Source organism: Manihot esculenta, chromosome 6 (genome assembly GCF_001659605.2).
Source record: "Manihot esculenta cultivar AM560-2 chromosome 6, M.esculenta_v8, whole genome shotgun sequence".
Classification (NCBI taxonomy): Eukaryota; Viridiplantae; Streptophyta; class Magnoliopsida; order Malpighiales; family Euphorbiaceae; genus Manihot; species Manihot esculenta.
This window is the reverse complement of record NC_035166.2, coordinates 22,707,296-22,722,775: the sequence shown is the minus strand read 5'-3', so window position 1 is coordinate 22,722,775 and position 15,480 is coordinate 22,707,296. Positions and strand designations below refer to the sequence as shown.

The window sequence follows — 15,480 nt, the reverse complement described above, 5'->3', positions numbered from 1 at the left end:
TTTATTTTATTTTGTAAATAAAAAAATTAATAAAAATTCTAAAATGAAAAGATGGCATAATGTATTTTTGCACCACTTAATTTTATGAGAAAAATCTTATAGTATTTTGAATTTTAAGAACATCTACACTAAACTATTTAAATGTGAAAATAGATCTCACAATTTTTAGACTAATTTGAATGCAAATAATTTTTTTAGGGTAGAAAATATAAATTGAATTTTAATTTTAAAATTTAAATATTGTATATTATTATTATTATTTTATTAATTATTAATAGTAAAATTAAATTATAATTTGAATCTTATAAATATATAATACATTTTTAATTTATATTATATTATATATATATATATATTTTTTTTTAAATAAAAATTGAAAACTAGAAAATAGAATATGAAACATTTTTGAAAATATTTTCAATTTACTCATACACAATTACCACTCGCTTATGTATCGAATGCATATTATATTATATTATATTATATTATATTAAAATTATAAAATTATTTTAATTATATATTTGAATAATTTAAATACAAAACTCGGGTGTAAACGTGTATTTGGTTACAAAGGACCATAATATTATTTACCCGATAATTTTCGGGCGGGCGGGAAGCGGGTAATTTGAAATTGGCCCGTAGAGAAACCTACCGAAGTTTGTGCACGAGTTTTAAAAGTTAGGGTTCTAGCTCTCGTCTTCACATATCACATAACCATGGCTGAAGAAAAAACAGCTGAACCCACCGAGCTCAACCAGGAGGCTCTAGACCCAGTCTCTGAAGACATGGATCTCGTGGGGGAATCGGCCGCAAATGCAGCGAAACGAGCAAGGGAGGAGGAAGGTGACGATGATGTATCAAAAAAGCAGAAGATGGACAAGTCAGTTGAGGAAGAGAGATTAGAGAAGCTTGGTGGTGAGCAGAAGGAAGAGGAAGAGGAAGGGGATGAACAGAAGGGGGAGACAGCCCCGGTTAGCTTGGGTCCGAAAAGTTTCGGTTCTTCGGTGGAGATGTTTGATTATTTCTATAATTTCCTTCATTATTGGCCTCCAAATATCAATATCAACCAGGTAACCTTTCGATATTGTGGTAATTACATTAAAGAGTAAAACCACTTTTTGTTTTTTTATTATTTGTTTTCTAAAAACTGGTTCTGTAAAATTAAGCATGCATTTGATATCACTAATTTTTTGTATTTTAATTATTGAAAACTCAAGGCTGTTCTGCACCTTTACTTTTGAAATCTGAGGAATGAGCTTTAAAGCTTTTGCTTTTCATTTATTTTATCTTTTATGTTTTAATTAATATTGTTTTTTTTTTCTTCCTACAACTATAAGATCATCTAAATAATTAGCAAGTTTTTATTCATTTAATTAAAACCACTTATTATCATTATCAAACTAGTTAATTCTAAGCAAAACTACCAAAATATATTCAGAGATAGTTTCTGTATTCATATCTAAATTGCCATTTAATTTGTGAAACCCACTTCAGAAAAATAATATAAACCCATTATAATGGTAGTAAACAGAGATGCTCACAATTTCTTTTGTTTGGTATTGATCTAACAATAAGTAAAGGGAAAAAAAGGATCCAGAGTTGGTTGAAAATGGTCTTTCAAAAAGAGAGGAAAGAAATAAGATTATGCAGGAAAAAAAATCATAATTTGGAGTGAAAATAACATGGAAAGAGGGAGAGGATGACATTGATGAGAAAAGGAACAGTGAGAGAGAGGATCCATGCTCATGAGAAAATGGAGAATTCAAAAGGTAAAAATCAGTAACCGTTTAGGAGAAGAGCTTTAAAAATACAAATGGAAACTATTAACCCGAACAAACTTTTAGTTTTTTTAACAAAAATAGAACAAAAAACGTAAAACTGCAACAATACTGAACGAGCCTAGAATTTCCAATTCTGGATTGTGAATAGACGTAAAGTAATGGAATTAAGTTAATGTGGTACTGGTTTTATTGTTTGGATATGATTAAGTGGAATTGATAGTTTTCATGTGTTTTCTTCACCAGCATGGTCAATTAGAAAGTAGGGAAGGAGAAAGAAAGGAAAATTTTTGGTTTCTAATGAAGTAAAACCAGCAAGTGATTAAATTCACTGCACTTATTGGGATTAATTTAGCATGAGAGAATGGTAAGTCATTGAAATTTCTCGACTGTTCTATCATGTTCTTGTGTATTAGATGATTGCATATTGAATTGATCAGATCCAAGAAAAGTAATGAGAAGCAACAGCAACCACGTGGTGGTTGTTAATGAATGTAATAAAATGTAGTTTTTAGGGGCTTCTGCATTTTTTTTTTAAATAATTTTCTATCCATAAAATCATTAATTGACTCCCATTAGAATCTCTTTCCATCTTTCACTTGCTCACTTCCTGTGCACACATTTTAATCTCTACACAGAGGCGCCAAAATCCGTGAAGTTCCAAAACTTATAATTATGTAATCATTTAGCTCAAGTATGGCATGCAACTTTCTAGGTGCACATTCAACACTCTGCTTTAGTCATTGAAATATCTAGTTGACGTTAGATCAATAATGTCACTGTGAAAGACATGAAATCCATGGGATTTCTATGGAAAACCAGCATTTTTTGTGGAATAAGCGCAAACTTAATCTTCCAGCCAGGTTCTTAGCTCCTTTAAAACAGTGTCCTGCAGTAATTCCCACCTCAACTCCCTAATCTTAGCCACTGGTTAGTTATTTTGGATGCACAAGGATAATGTCTTGAGTTCTGATTTATTATCATTGTGTATGAATTTTGATGGTTGACTGGTTGGATGATTTTGTTGATGGTTGACTGGTTGGATGATTTTGTTGTCTATGTATATATGTTGTGTGTTTGATTCCTGGTAAATTTTACAGTATGAGCACATGGCGTTGTTGGACTTGCTTAAGAAGGGCCATTTAGAGCCTGAGAAAAAGATTGGTGTTGGAGTCCAAGCTTTCCAAGTCCGATATCATCCAATGTGGAAGAGTAGATGCTTCTTCCTGATCAGGGATGATGATTCTGTTGATGATTTCAGCTTCAGGAAGTGTGTGGATAAAATACTTCCGCTGCCAGAGGACATGAAAATAAGATCTGATGGAAACAATAAGGGCAATGGTGGAAGAGGTGGTGGTGGTGGAAGAGGAGGCCGAGGCCGAGGCCGTGGCCATGCCCGTGGAAGAGGTGGTAAATCAAGAAACTGAAGCATTTTCTTTGTTTTACCCAGAGCAAGGGGTATGTGGAAGAAAAAAACAACCGGTATCACTTGTGTTTCTTCTGTATTTACTCAGTTGAGCAACTAGTTTTTGTCCTAGTTTTGATTCTTAAACTTCAGTGGTTTCTGAATAGTGTTAGAGATCCCTATTTTTGGCTATTTTATGTCTTGCTGTTAGCCGCTGATTTTCGTCCTCATTCCTTCATATAAAAACAAGGTCAATTGTCATGTATTGCTCTATACTCAATTGCGTTTTAGGTTAGACATCAAGCTGTTCCTTAGTTCGTTGCCATTGAGAGGAATTTGGATTTGGGCTTGAATTGCTTAAAACAAGATTCGAAATATATAGGTGGGGTTAAAAAACAAAAACTCTGAATACCTACAGCTAACAAAACAGAGTACTTTAAATATATTTTTCCCAGGCATCAAATTAAAGTCGAATTCAAAATCTTCAAAACTAGAGTCGTCTTTGAATCGAATTAAATCTATTAGAAACTTAAATCAATTAAAACCAAATTGTTTCAGTGTGGTTATAATTCAATCTTCTCAAAATCTTATCAGACCAAATCAGGAGCCAGGCCTACCTCACAGGCTTCCCTTCAGTTTGTTATTCCTGCAGCATCTTGTTCTTGCAGCATGAACGAGTCTTGAAGTCGTGTTTGAGATCCCAAGTACGGATTATTTAATCTCTAATCATTGAAACTGTGCAACATCAGAAACTATCAGCTTCATGTTAAATTAGATTTTTAGTTTTTTTTTTCTCAATATAATTGCACTTTGTACACACAAACTTTTTGTTTGTTTGATTATATTTTTATTTAGAATAATTATATAAAATTTCTAACGAATGAGTGAAAATATATTTACATCCATAAAAAATATCAAAAAATATAATAAAAACAACCAATCATGGATAATAAACATTTCGTTGCCAATTTGTTATTTGATTTTAATTGAAGTTCTCAAAATTTGATAAATTTTAATAAAAATGATAATAATAAAAATCAATCAAAATTTCAATTAGTTTAAGCCCTAATTTGATTTAACCAAATGCTGATCCTCTAATAACAACTGTATTGCTAACCATTTTTTCTACCGTGAAGTGATTATTATATAATTAGCAGTACTAATGTAACCTTCTCCATAGTCATGATGATTAATTTAATCAACCACTCATTTACAATGAGGGGAAATAACTCCCTTATCACTAATTTACTAATAATTAATAAGAAAAAAAGAATGATTGGTACGTTACACCCATATAGGCAAATGGCCATATGTGCCAGAGCAATAGTTAAAAGAAAAAATACATGTAATTTCTTTTGCCCTTAATTAAGATTTTGGAAAAAAAAAAGTGTAATTATTAAACTAGATGAGTGGAGTGGAGGGTTTGAGAGAGATATAATCATTGTGACTTGTGAAGGATTATGTTTCTTGAGGAAGTAGAGAAAGGAGTGCTGCTTCTGAGTTTTGAGTGCCTTAACAAAAGGTGAAAGATAAAAAGAACAATTGATTTACACCCAATGAAGACTGAAGCTTCTGAATTGGTAGAGACTCACATCTGGCTTCCATGCAAGGATTACACTACTCAAACTCCTCCAGATAGTACACTTTTAAGATTAAAATATTGGGAAAATAATAATCACACCCTCTCTCTCTCTCTATATCTCAAATTATAATTTTCAATCTCTGTAGAACAGGATAGTAAATAGTAATGAGTAGTGAGTAATCTCTTGCATTGTAACTCTCACAAGCACACACTGTAACCCATAAATGAGAATTATTCATGCATGGCCAGTTATATCATGCGACGGCGCACAGTCTCCCACAAATTAAATACTAAATGTCATCCTTAGATTCATTTAAGATTCTCAAGTAACTGTGAATGTCTGCGCGCTTATATATACTCCTCTGCGACTCATCTTCTTCCTTATCTCCTTTAATGCCTCTGCAACATTTGCCAACGCAAGCAGCTCTTCTCGTTCCAGAAAACCATAAATTTTCTCCATTATTCTTTCTTTCGCTCCGTGGAAAGATGGCAAGCCGAACAGGAACTTTTGGGTATGAAATGGCTGAACAGGAAACCTTGTTGAACCAACTACCTTCAATAGATTTTATCAGGTAATTCGAGTCTCTCAACATATGATTTCTTTTAATTTCCCTTGTTCTAAAACGCCTGGTTGTTCCTCTTTTTTTTTTTTTTTTTTTTTTTTTTTTTTTTTTTTTTCCTTTTCCTTTCTTCTACGTGGGTTGATAGTGGACGGGTGTTTTCCATGGCGGATTGGCATAACGAAGTGGCTATGCATGAGAACTTTCTTGATGCTTGTCCTTCAATGGAGAGCTTCAGTCCTGATCCTTTATATGCTTCGTTGGATATCGAACAAAGCTCCATTCAAGGTGATCACGATCTCATAGTTTTAACAGATAATTATATATTTTATGCTTTGATTTCTTACTTGCTGCATTCTCATAAATATGAAGAAGGTGTCAATGGTTTTGGTGTAGTGTGGAGTGAGTTGGGCTCTTTATTAGAGCCGCAGAAGCAGGTTCTTCTTTTATGCGATGGTACTAAAGATTCATCGAGCATGAGAGGATCAAGCGAAGAGAAGAAGGTAAAAAAGCACAGAGAACCAAAGATTAATAACAGCACTTCGAAATCTTTATCAAGGCAAACAATATCCAAATATTTCTACATGCCCATAACCCAAGCGGCCAAGGAGCTCAACATGGGATTGACCCTTCTGAAAAAGAGATGCAGGGAGTTGGGGATACGAAGGTGGCCTCATAGAAAGCTGATGAGCCTGCAAACCCTGATAAAAAATGTACAGGTAAAAATTTGTCAACATGCATTTGCTTAGTTCAGGCGTTTGCATATATTAGGAGTCCATCTTCATTTGGGTTTTTGCAGGAAATGAAGAAGGTGGAAGGGAAAGAGAGTGAGGAGAAGCTAAGAGAAGCAATTGAAATCCTGGAGAGTGAAAGGAAGATGCTGGAAGAGATTCCAGACTTGCAGCTGGAGCACAAAACAAAAAGGCTGAGACAAGCCTGCTTTAAGTCAAATTACAAGAAGAGAAAGCTCATGGCAATGATGAGTAGACCATCTTCTTCCAGTGGCGCCATTGATTATTATGGGCAGATAAATGAAGATGAGGATGAGGAGATCAAGTCTCTCTTGGCAGATCCAGTGTGTCACCCCACTATGATGTTCTGAACTCTAGTTTGCATCAATCAGTTGCTTGCTTCTTGTTTCCCTTAATATTTATATGTAGATATTTTCTTTATATATGTATATCTGATAGTCCTTTCGTTTTATTTGCTTGATGATGATTAAATAATTTAAGAAAAATTTTATTACTTGGAATCTTGAAAATAAGATCTAAATATTTTAGATTGAAAAATAATAGAGAGCTAGATGGATTAAATATTATAATATAGCTAAAAATATATTAACTAAATAGCATAAATATTAAATCCTACTAAAATTTATTTAATAGAATAACTTAATTTTGAATTTATAAAATACAAAATATTTTAATTAGATAATTTTAAAATAAGAACTAATTAATAGATTTTCTAAACCTATAGAGACCTAATCATATATTGGCTTTTAAAATAAGAACTAGTATTAAGTGTTTTTCTTTTGAAGATTGGTCCTTTAGAGAGGAAATTATATTGATACGTCTCTGCTGTTTTATGTCCTTTTAATGGGTGGAGTAGAGGTTCATGCTAAGATTTTAAGAGATGATCATCAATCAGATAGTTTATTGCTTACAAATTTAGTGGATATATATTCGCTTTGCTGATTATATGTGCAAGTGAAGCATGCAAATTGTTTGATGGGAAACCTCAAAGGGATACTCTTGCTTGGAATGTGTTGATTTCCTGTTTTATTCGTGATCATAGGAGCAGGGATTTTTAGGATAACGATTTCGGGATAGCATCATAACGGGGTGTATGATTGATGGTATCATCTTATAATGGCAATGGAGGTGAAGCCAGATTCAACATTTTGGAGGATCTTACAGGGGCTTGTAGGATTCATCACCATGTTATTGAGCGTTTAATTGAACTTTAGTGCTCCAGCCATGTTATTCAGAAAAACAAATATTACAAGCACTCGATGATATTGATTGCAATTTTCGAATCTACAACACTTACATAAACACAGCTCCAGATTAACTCCTCATAAAAAGTCTTCTTGACTCGTGGGGAAAAAAGAAAAATTCGGCAAAACTGAAGTGCTGATGCAGTGATGAATTGTGGCAAAAATGATCGACTTGCTAAACCTTCGATATGATTTGCATCACTTTAGTTGGGGCTTTTGAGTACGAAAGTGATCTATGCAGCCACTGGTTGCTTCTGAGCAAATGCAATTCCCTTCTCAATGCTGGCTTTCAGTTCGGGCTTCAGAGCCTCAAGTGCCTTCTGCTCATACTCTGTCAACCCTTGGAGGTCAGATGAAATTAAAGCTTCAACCCCATTCCTACCAAGTTTTACCCTCGATGCAAAGAATGGAAGCTCAGTAAGATCTGACTGCACAAATGTGCACTCGTAGACATCATCGTCTCCATCAAGTGCACGGAGAGAAGTCTCAACAAATCTGGCTGCAGCATATGCCATTGACAAGGTAGCAGACCCAGCACCAGCTTTTGCTTCCACAACTTCCGTCCCGGCATTCTGGATCCTCACAGTTAGCTCCTGCACTTCCTCATCACTGAAACTGACAGATGGTTTTGTCTTCGACAGAAGGGGAAGAATGGTAATCCCAGCATGCCCTCCCACAACTGGGACATCCACATCTATAAGCTTGAGGTTCTTCTTCTGAGCAACAAATGTGTTTGCTCTTACCACATCAAGTGTACTAACACCAAAGAGCTTCTTTGGATTATAAACACCCTTCTGCTTCAGAACTTCAGCAGCAATTGGCACTGTAGAGTTGACTGGATTGCTAATAATGTGGATGAAAGCATCAGGGCAATTATCAGCAACAGCCTCAACCAAGGTCTTTACAATGTTGGCATTGATGTTGAAGAGGTCATCGCGAGTCATACCAGGCTTTCTAGGAACTCCAGCAGGTATGACGACAACATTTACACCTTTCAAAGAATCAGCCAACTCAGAAGCCCCAGTAAAATCCAGAACTTGAGAGGGAGTATTACAGTGGCTGAGGTCAGCTGCAACTCCCTTGACATTTGCTATATCATATAGGTGCAGGGCTGAAACTAATGGAGACATCTTGATTAGAAGTGCAAGTGGCTGACCTATTCCTCCAGCAGCTCCAAGAATTGCCACTTTGTAAGATGCCTGGGGATTTAGGTGATACTGTGGTCTCTGGCTTGATCTGTGGGCTTTTGAAGCAAAAGATCCTTGAAGGGCCATAACACTTTCCTTGCCTAAGAAGGATGACTCTGATTCACAGTTCACAAGAGTTGATGCCTTGAGACCACAGAAGTTTGTGAGTGGGTTCAGGGAGTTGAACCTCACAACAAATGGCTTTGACTGTGGAAGTTGGCTTACTTTTGGGCCAAAGGAGATGGCTGAGCCAACTGAAAAGGTTGCTGCTGATGTTGCTGCCATCTTGTAAATCTGTGAACATAGAGAATCATCAAGGCATTTAAGATACATGAAATACAAGCTAGTAGATTTGCCAAAATAATTGACCTTGGATGACAAAGATGCAAAAGAACACAGATAACAGGCATATATAGATAGAAATATCTCAAAACTAGCCTAAATGCAGTTATCTTGGTGCCAAAATGATCTAGGACAATGATGGAGATGCTATGCTGAAAATGTTGGAAGCGCAAGAAAATGATATTTCAAAAACTTCTGCCAGAAAAGTTGTATTAATGGATATGAAGCTTTCGTCTCACGATCATAACAGCTGGTTCACTGCAGAACCCAAGTTTTATTGTAGGGGAGACGTCAAATTTTTTAAGATAAAAAGCAGATAAAAGCATGAATAAAGTTCGGCCCAATTAGAATTCAGGCAAGAACAAATACTTGAAGAATATAAGGTGCTACCTTCAAGATCCATGTATACTTTATTTGCAGATCAGGAGAATTTGTTCCAGTCATACAGACATTATCCTCATGTTATCTATTTTAATTAAAGAAGATCATACAAGGCCCTTAATTCCAGCCCTAAATTCCTTCAAGAGGAAACGTGAAGAAAAACAGTGAGTACGGTTACTGTACATTGCTATAACTTCCATATGGAGATTGTTATGACTGCAAATCCAACATAAATAAAACCGCATAGAAAATAGAGTGTATTTGCAAACATATCACACACTAAAAAGTCGAAGTATTTAGTTTCAACTTCCAAGTGAAAAATATGAAATATCACAAGTAGAAAAGAAATATATAATCATTTTAAACATATGCAACATTGAATCAAATACTTGCTACATGTAAACCTTAAAGAAACCTTAACGAGCATAGAATAAAACATATTTTTTTTAAAAAAAAAAAAAGAGATCATCTATTAGCTACATGGTAAAATCCAATTAAGGGACGTTTGACAGCTTGACATCCTATGAAGACACAATACACAAACCTATATCACTATTCCCCTTTAGTTTAAGACAATTCAATCACTTTTGCAGCTTAACAGCATACTATAATAGTCAATCTTTTGATACAGATGAAGTGGCAATTACTTCATCTCCGAAAGAGATTTGTTTAAAAAAAAAAAAAGAAGTTCCCATTCAGTTGCTAAATTTGATTTGCATTCTTGCATAATCAGCTTATCAATCCAAAATCCCAATAAATAGTAAGGACAAGAACCATTTGAACCCATCCTTTCGGATTCAGGGAAATAATTCACACACCTTAAATTGAAAAATCACAGGAAATCCATTTGAAGACTACATGTTCCATAATCTAACAAACTTCTAGCCATAGAAACGAATTAGTAGGTGAAAAAACAACACAATAAACAAATGAAAAAAAAAATCAGATCTAAATATGAAGATGCCATACACTCAAAAGAATTCAGATATCAAGTAAGAAAATAAAAGATTAACTGTAACGGAAACATGAAAAAGGAAAGAAAAGGAAGACGAACCTTGAAAGTGATCTAGAGAAAAGATTGGTGTGTGATAATAAGAGTTTGATTGAAATAGGTTGGTGAATTTAAGAGGAAATGGTATTAGGGAGCTAATGGGTTGAAATCTCCGGCAATGGGGCTTGGAGGAATCTGCTCAACACCTACTCTCTCAAACTATCGACAGTTGGACACCTCTGCGACACTCACAGCAACGAGCAAACCTCCTCTTTTATAATTTTTCTTTTTCCTGTGCACCTAATACGCCGCCACTCTTATGAAAGGAATCTCCCTCCAACACTCCGTTTGGATGTCTTTAAGCGGGGGAAGTAAAATAACCGACGGAAATAATTTTTTCATTTTCATTTTATTATTATTATTATTATTATTTTTTTCAAATTAAGGTTTAGACTAATCAAATAAGTGGTAAGTAACTCAAATCTAAATGAGTTATGTCTTTTCTAAACTGTGTAAGACTAACTCCTGCCTGTTAAGTAGAGCCATTTTTTCCTAATCAAAGAAGCGATGACTGGCGGCGGAGGAGCTAATGCTTTTACGGAGAACCCAAAAGCCAACATTTATAATTTTAAACTATTTAATGATTTAATACAAATTAAATTCATTCTTTTAACTCCAGTAGCCAATAAAAAAGATTATTAAAATTGTCCACCATGCATCACTCTCAAATCATAAACTTGAGATGAAAGGTTTTTTAATTAGTAGTTTTGGATTTGTTCCCATCATGGATAAATAAATAATGGGAGGAATTCTTATAGCAGAAAATAGAAATTTATATTTTCTAAAAGAAACACTATTACACAATTTTGTTACCATCCCCAAACACTAGTGGCCAGCTACGTGTAGGCTTGTTTTTATTGGATTTGGGCTAGCTCTTAGATAGGCTTTCCCTAGAGCGCTATGGACCCCTCTAATTGGGCTTGTTTTTATTGGAATTTGGGCCTAAGTTCTTTTTATCAGATTTTGTGCTTTCATGCAAGAAATGAGAAAAAACAAAGGGTAGGTGCCCCATAATAACAAATCCAAAATGCAATATTGAAATTTAAGAGCCAAACCCTTCTAGTCTTCACAAAAACTAATAATCATTTATTAGAATTTTAACCAGCAAGCTTTCTCCGAATGATCGAAATGGACTTCCTTGAGGTTTGGAAGTATCAATAACATAATTCTGTGCATGCATAAACTCTAACGCCACAATTTGCAATGCCGTTGTAACAATACACCAAGGTAGTTGGCAGTAGGTTTGAATGACTAAACAGTTGGTTCATCCAACAAGCCTGACTTCTGTACGTCTCGGCCGATATTGTCTCACTGGTTGCAACCTCTTCTAGCCCATAACTTCTCTAGTTCTGTGCTTTTTCTCAATGTATTTAAAATCCACTCTCGAACACACATAACTTGAAAGTCCTGGAAAGAAAATTAGCTCCTCCTTTACCGTCGAACATGAAGCTGGTGTCTTCCTTAGCGATCCTGGTTCTGGCCATTGTAGGGGTTGCCATTGATGGGTGCCATTGCAAAATTGTGCAGTTTATTTTCGGAGATTCGCTTTCTGATGTCGGTAACAACCTGTACCTCTCGAAGAGTCTTGCTCAGGCTAGCCTGCCTTGGTATGGTATAGATTTTGGCAATGGACTGCCTAATGGCAGGTTCACTAATGGCCGCACGGTCGCTGATATAATAGGTAATATTGTTTGGAGTTATAACTTGCCATCTTCTATGATCTTCTGCTGTCAAATCTTTTAACTTTTTATTATATATGCAGGTGACAGAGCTGGTCTGCCAAGGCCGCCTGCCTTTCTTGATCCATCTTTAACAGAAGATGATATATTGGATAACGGTGTAAATTATGCGTCAGGAGGTGGTGGCATTTTGAATGAAACTGGTGGCTACTTTGTAAGTTGTAGATTCTGCAACCATTACTCAACCACAGTCCCCCTATTTACCCTTCTTAGGTTAATTAACCACACACTTGCATGAACACTGAAATATTCCATTACCATTATTGCAGATTCAAAGGCTTTCTCTCAACAAGCAGATCGAGTTATTTCAAGGAACGCAACAACTGATCATAAACAAAATTGGCCAAGAAGAAGCGCAGAAGTTCTTTCAAGAAGCTCGATATGTGGTTGCTTTAGGGAGCAATGACTTCATTAACAATTACTTAATGCCAGTTTACAGCGACTCATGGAAGTACAATGATCGGACTTTCATCGACTATCTGATGGAAACACTTGAAGGACAACTTAAGGTAATTAATTAATCTGTTCAACTTAAGCAGCTGGTTAATTAACGTTTCTAATAACGAGAGAGTTATTTGTACAGACATTACATAGCTTAGGGGCAAGGCAGGTGATGGTATTTGGGCTAGGACCAATGGGCTGTATTCCACTCCAAAGGGTCCTGAGTACATCTGGGAATTGTCAAGACAGAACAAACAAACTAGCTATTAGCTTTAATCAAGCTACAAGCAAGTTAATAGATAGTTTACCCACCAAACTTGCTAATGCAAGCTTCAAATTTGGAGATGCTTATGATGTTGTCAATGATGTGATCACCAACCCAACCAAATATGGTGAGCAATTTGAAATTTTTTTCCCCACTTTTTCCTTCAGGTGGAGGGTCTGATGTTGACCTTCATCTTGCAAATGTATCTCCTAATTTTGGTTGGTTGAATTGGGTATTATTTTTCTCAGAATTTAAACGATTGGTTATGTAAATTGCAGGATTCAAAAACTCAGACTCGCCATGTTGCTCGTTTGGAAGGATACGACCAGCTCTGACATGTGTTCCAGCATCAACATTGTGCAAGGATAGAAGCGTGTACGTGTTTTGGGATGAATACCATCCATCAGATAGTGCAAATGCGTTGATTGCAAATGAGCTAATTAAGAAATTTGGATTTTTACGTGTAAATGATACAAATGGTCCTTCCTCTGCACCAGCTCCAGAGGGATAGCCTGTGAGCTTATTATCTCTCTGCTGGTCAAAAATATTTACCAAGGAAGATGTTTTTCTCTGTAATTTTGGATGATTGTTGTGATAGATTTTAATACTGTTGCCTTTGTTAATTGATAAGATTTGATATCTGCTCTGGAGGACAGTTAAAAAAATATTTAAAAAAAAAAAAACACCAGGTTCATTTAGAATATTCATTTTATTGGTTTTTTTTATTAAAAAAAAAATCTAAGGTTGATCTAGTAATTAGGTGACATTATGCCTCTCATGCGAAAATTAACAGTGATATTGCGTCAGAGCAATGAGAATAAAAAAAATAGAACGTGTATTTTCATAAATAAGTATTTGATATATAATTCAATTTAAATAATTTTAAATAATAATTATATATGTTAGAATATTTTTAAGATAACTTATACTTTTAAATTTTAATAGTTAATATAATATTTATATTCTATTTTGCATATTAAAATAATTATTTATTTAAATAAATTTGAGTAATAGACGTCTAACGTATAAAATTCGAATCCTTGAAATATTATTGGTTGGATCTAAACTCAATATAAACTTAATAATATATTACTTAAATATGTCCTAATAGAAATGGGTATCCATGAAAAACCACTATCATTTACCTTTCTAATTTGATTAGAGTTAGTGCAATATTTGGTTTAAATTGAAAAAATTGATCGAATTGAATTAATTTAAAATTTTAGTTTGATTTTTTATTCATTTCGGTTTGGTTTAGTTTTTAATTTTAAAAATTTCAATTATTTCGATTTGATTTTATTTTAATAAAAAAATAAAAAAATCGAAATGAATCAATTAGTAATAATATTATGTTATTTTTAATAATATAGAAAAATTAGATTATATTAAAATTAAAATATTTTAATTAAAATTTAAAATACTAAAAATAAAGTGTAAAAAATACAAAAATTTATTAAAAATTGAAACCGATCAAATCGAATCAAACTGAATCAGATTGGTTCGGTTTGATTTATTTTTTGGCTAAAATCGATTCGGTTTAATTTTTATAAATACTAAAATTTGAATTTTTGATTTATTCAGTTCAGTTCGATTTTAAACCGAACCAACAGAAGGCGACCCATAAATTTGATTGTTGTATTATGTACTATAGCTAGGCAAGCAAATAAACGGATATAAAAATATGAGATAACTAAATTAAAGTTTCATTTAATGATAATAATCAATAAGTGGGATTGGACAAAATCGAAGAAGCCGAAACAAAATGTTCTTCATATATTATATCTCTGATTAATTTTTATTATTTTCAGTTTATTTTTTATGGAAAAGTGGCAAATTCTGAGTTCAGATTGCAGGACTTGTAAATAATAATAACAATAAAGAAGAGAAGGAGGCAAGCAATTGCAATGCCCCTTCCCCCATTACGCGGCTTCGCCACTTTCGCAAACTCGATCGTTTCTGTGCAAATGTTTCAATCTTGATGAACTCCTATTGCATTTTTGGTTTTAAGTCTCCATTTGAAGGTCCACAATATTACAAAAGGCCATATTTTAAACCATAGATACGCTTAATTTTATAATGAGATTTCAATCTAATTCATTATTCATAGTTGTCCATTTGTACAAAAATCACCAAATCAAAAAAGGTTGTTCTACAATGGAAACATAGTGGTGAGAGAGTGAACATATGCCTACCAACTCAGTAATCCACTTTCTCCACTTCACCACAAGGCACTACTACACTTTGCCTTTCAGATATTTCAAAGCTTTCTAGCTACCTATTGGTTTACCTAACAACCTATTTCTGTAAACAACCCGTGTCGCCAATTTTAATGGATTTTTTTCTTTCGGACTTGGTTGTTTAAAACCAAACTGTCTAAAAGCAACTTCAAATTTCTTTTATTTTCTTTTCCTTTAGCCCACAAAACGGGGTAAAGCTACATTTCAGAGACGACTTTCAAGGTTACTTAAGATTCAAGAATTGTTGTGGTCCAGTCCCAATTGCACTCTTCATCTAACAAAACATCACTAGAGCATGGTGCTTTTTTACTACAAGAATGCATGGCAGACAGCACCCCATCAACGAAGATAATGCACCAATTGCAGCGCAAGGGTCGTGTGCACCTCTTAGTTTTCGTAAAATCTGATCTCATAGTGTATACACTAATAATTGAAAATCATTAAAATAACTGTTCAAATGTAAAATAAGATTGTTTGGATGAAAATATTTTATATATCTTAACGCTATTAAAAAAT

The 15,480-nt window shown here is 34.2% G+C and overlaps 4 protein-coding genes across 6 annotated transcripts; 3 read left to right on the top strand and 1 right to left on the bottom strand.

Annotated features, from left to right (window-relative positions):
- Positions 1-659: 659 nt before the first annotated feature.
- LOC110616481 (protein EMBRYO DEFECTIVE 514) lies at positions 660-3,497 on the top strand. The gene is made up of 2 exons (XM_021758849.2): positions 660-1,070; positions 2,879-3,497. The coding sequence occupies exons 1-2, from the start codon at positions 717-719 to the stop codon at positions 3,203-3,205; spliced, it is 681 nt and encodes a 226-aa protein (XP_021614541.1). The 5' UTR covers positions 660-716; the 3' UTR covers positions 3,206-3,497.
- Positions 3,498-4,202: 705 nt separating this feature from the next.
- On the top strand, positions 4,203-6,528 carry LOC110617915 (protein RKD1). 3 transcript variants are annotated; one of them, XM_043957177.1, is made up of 4 exons: positions 4,203-5,337; positions 5,474-5,613; positions 5,701-6,044; positions 6,125-6,528. In XM_043957177.1, exons 1-4 carry the CDS (start codon positions 5,102-5,104, stop codon positions 6,425-6,427), a joined length of 1,023 nt encoding a protein of 340 aa, XP_043813112.1. In that variant the 5' UTR covers positions 4,203-5,101; the 3' UTR covers positions 6,428-6,528. The 3 variants fall into 3 exon arrangements, with proteins under 3 accessions (XP_043813112.1, XP_043813111.1, XP_043813113.1); XM_043957176.1 differs by having other exon boundaries at positions 5,698-6,044; XM_043957178.1 differs by having other exon boundaries at positions 4,209-5,337; positions 5,722-6,044.
- Positions 6,529-7,280: 752 nt separating this feature from the next.
- LOC110618260 (malate dehydrogenase, chloroplastic) lies at positions 7,281-10,585 on the bottom strand. The gene is made up of 2 exons (XM_021761397.2): positions 10,286-10,585; positions 7,281-8,802 (listed from the first exon to the last, which is right to left on the bottom strand). The coding sequence occupies exon 2, from the start codon at positions 8,791-8,793 to the stop codon at positions 7,555-7,557; it is 1,239 nt and encodes a 412-aa protein (XP_021617089.1). The 5' UTR covers positions 8,794-8,802; positions 10,286-10,585; the 3' UTR covers positions 7,281-7,554.
- Positions 10,586-11,607: 1,022 nt separating this feature from the next.
- On the top strand, positions 11,608-13,373 carry LOC110617149 (GDSL esterase/lipase At1g74460). The gene is made up of 5 exons (XM_021759759.2): positions 11,608-11,963; positions 12,045-12,175; positions 12,291-12,530; positions 12,605-12,854; positions 13,006-13,373. Exons 1-5 carry the CDS (start codon positions 11,726-11,728, stop codon positions 13,236-13,238), a joined length of 1,092 nt encoding a protein of 363 aa, XP_021615451.1. The 5' UTR covers positions 11,608-11,725; the 3' UTR covers positions 13,239-13,373.
- The last annotated feature ends 2,107 nt before the right edge of the window (positions 13,374-15,480 follow it).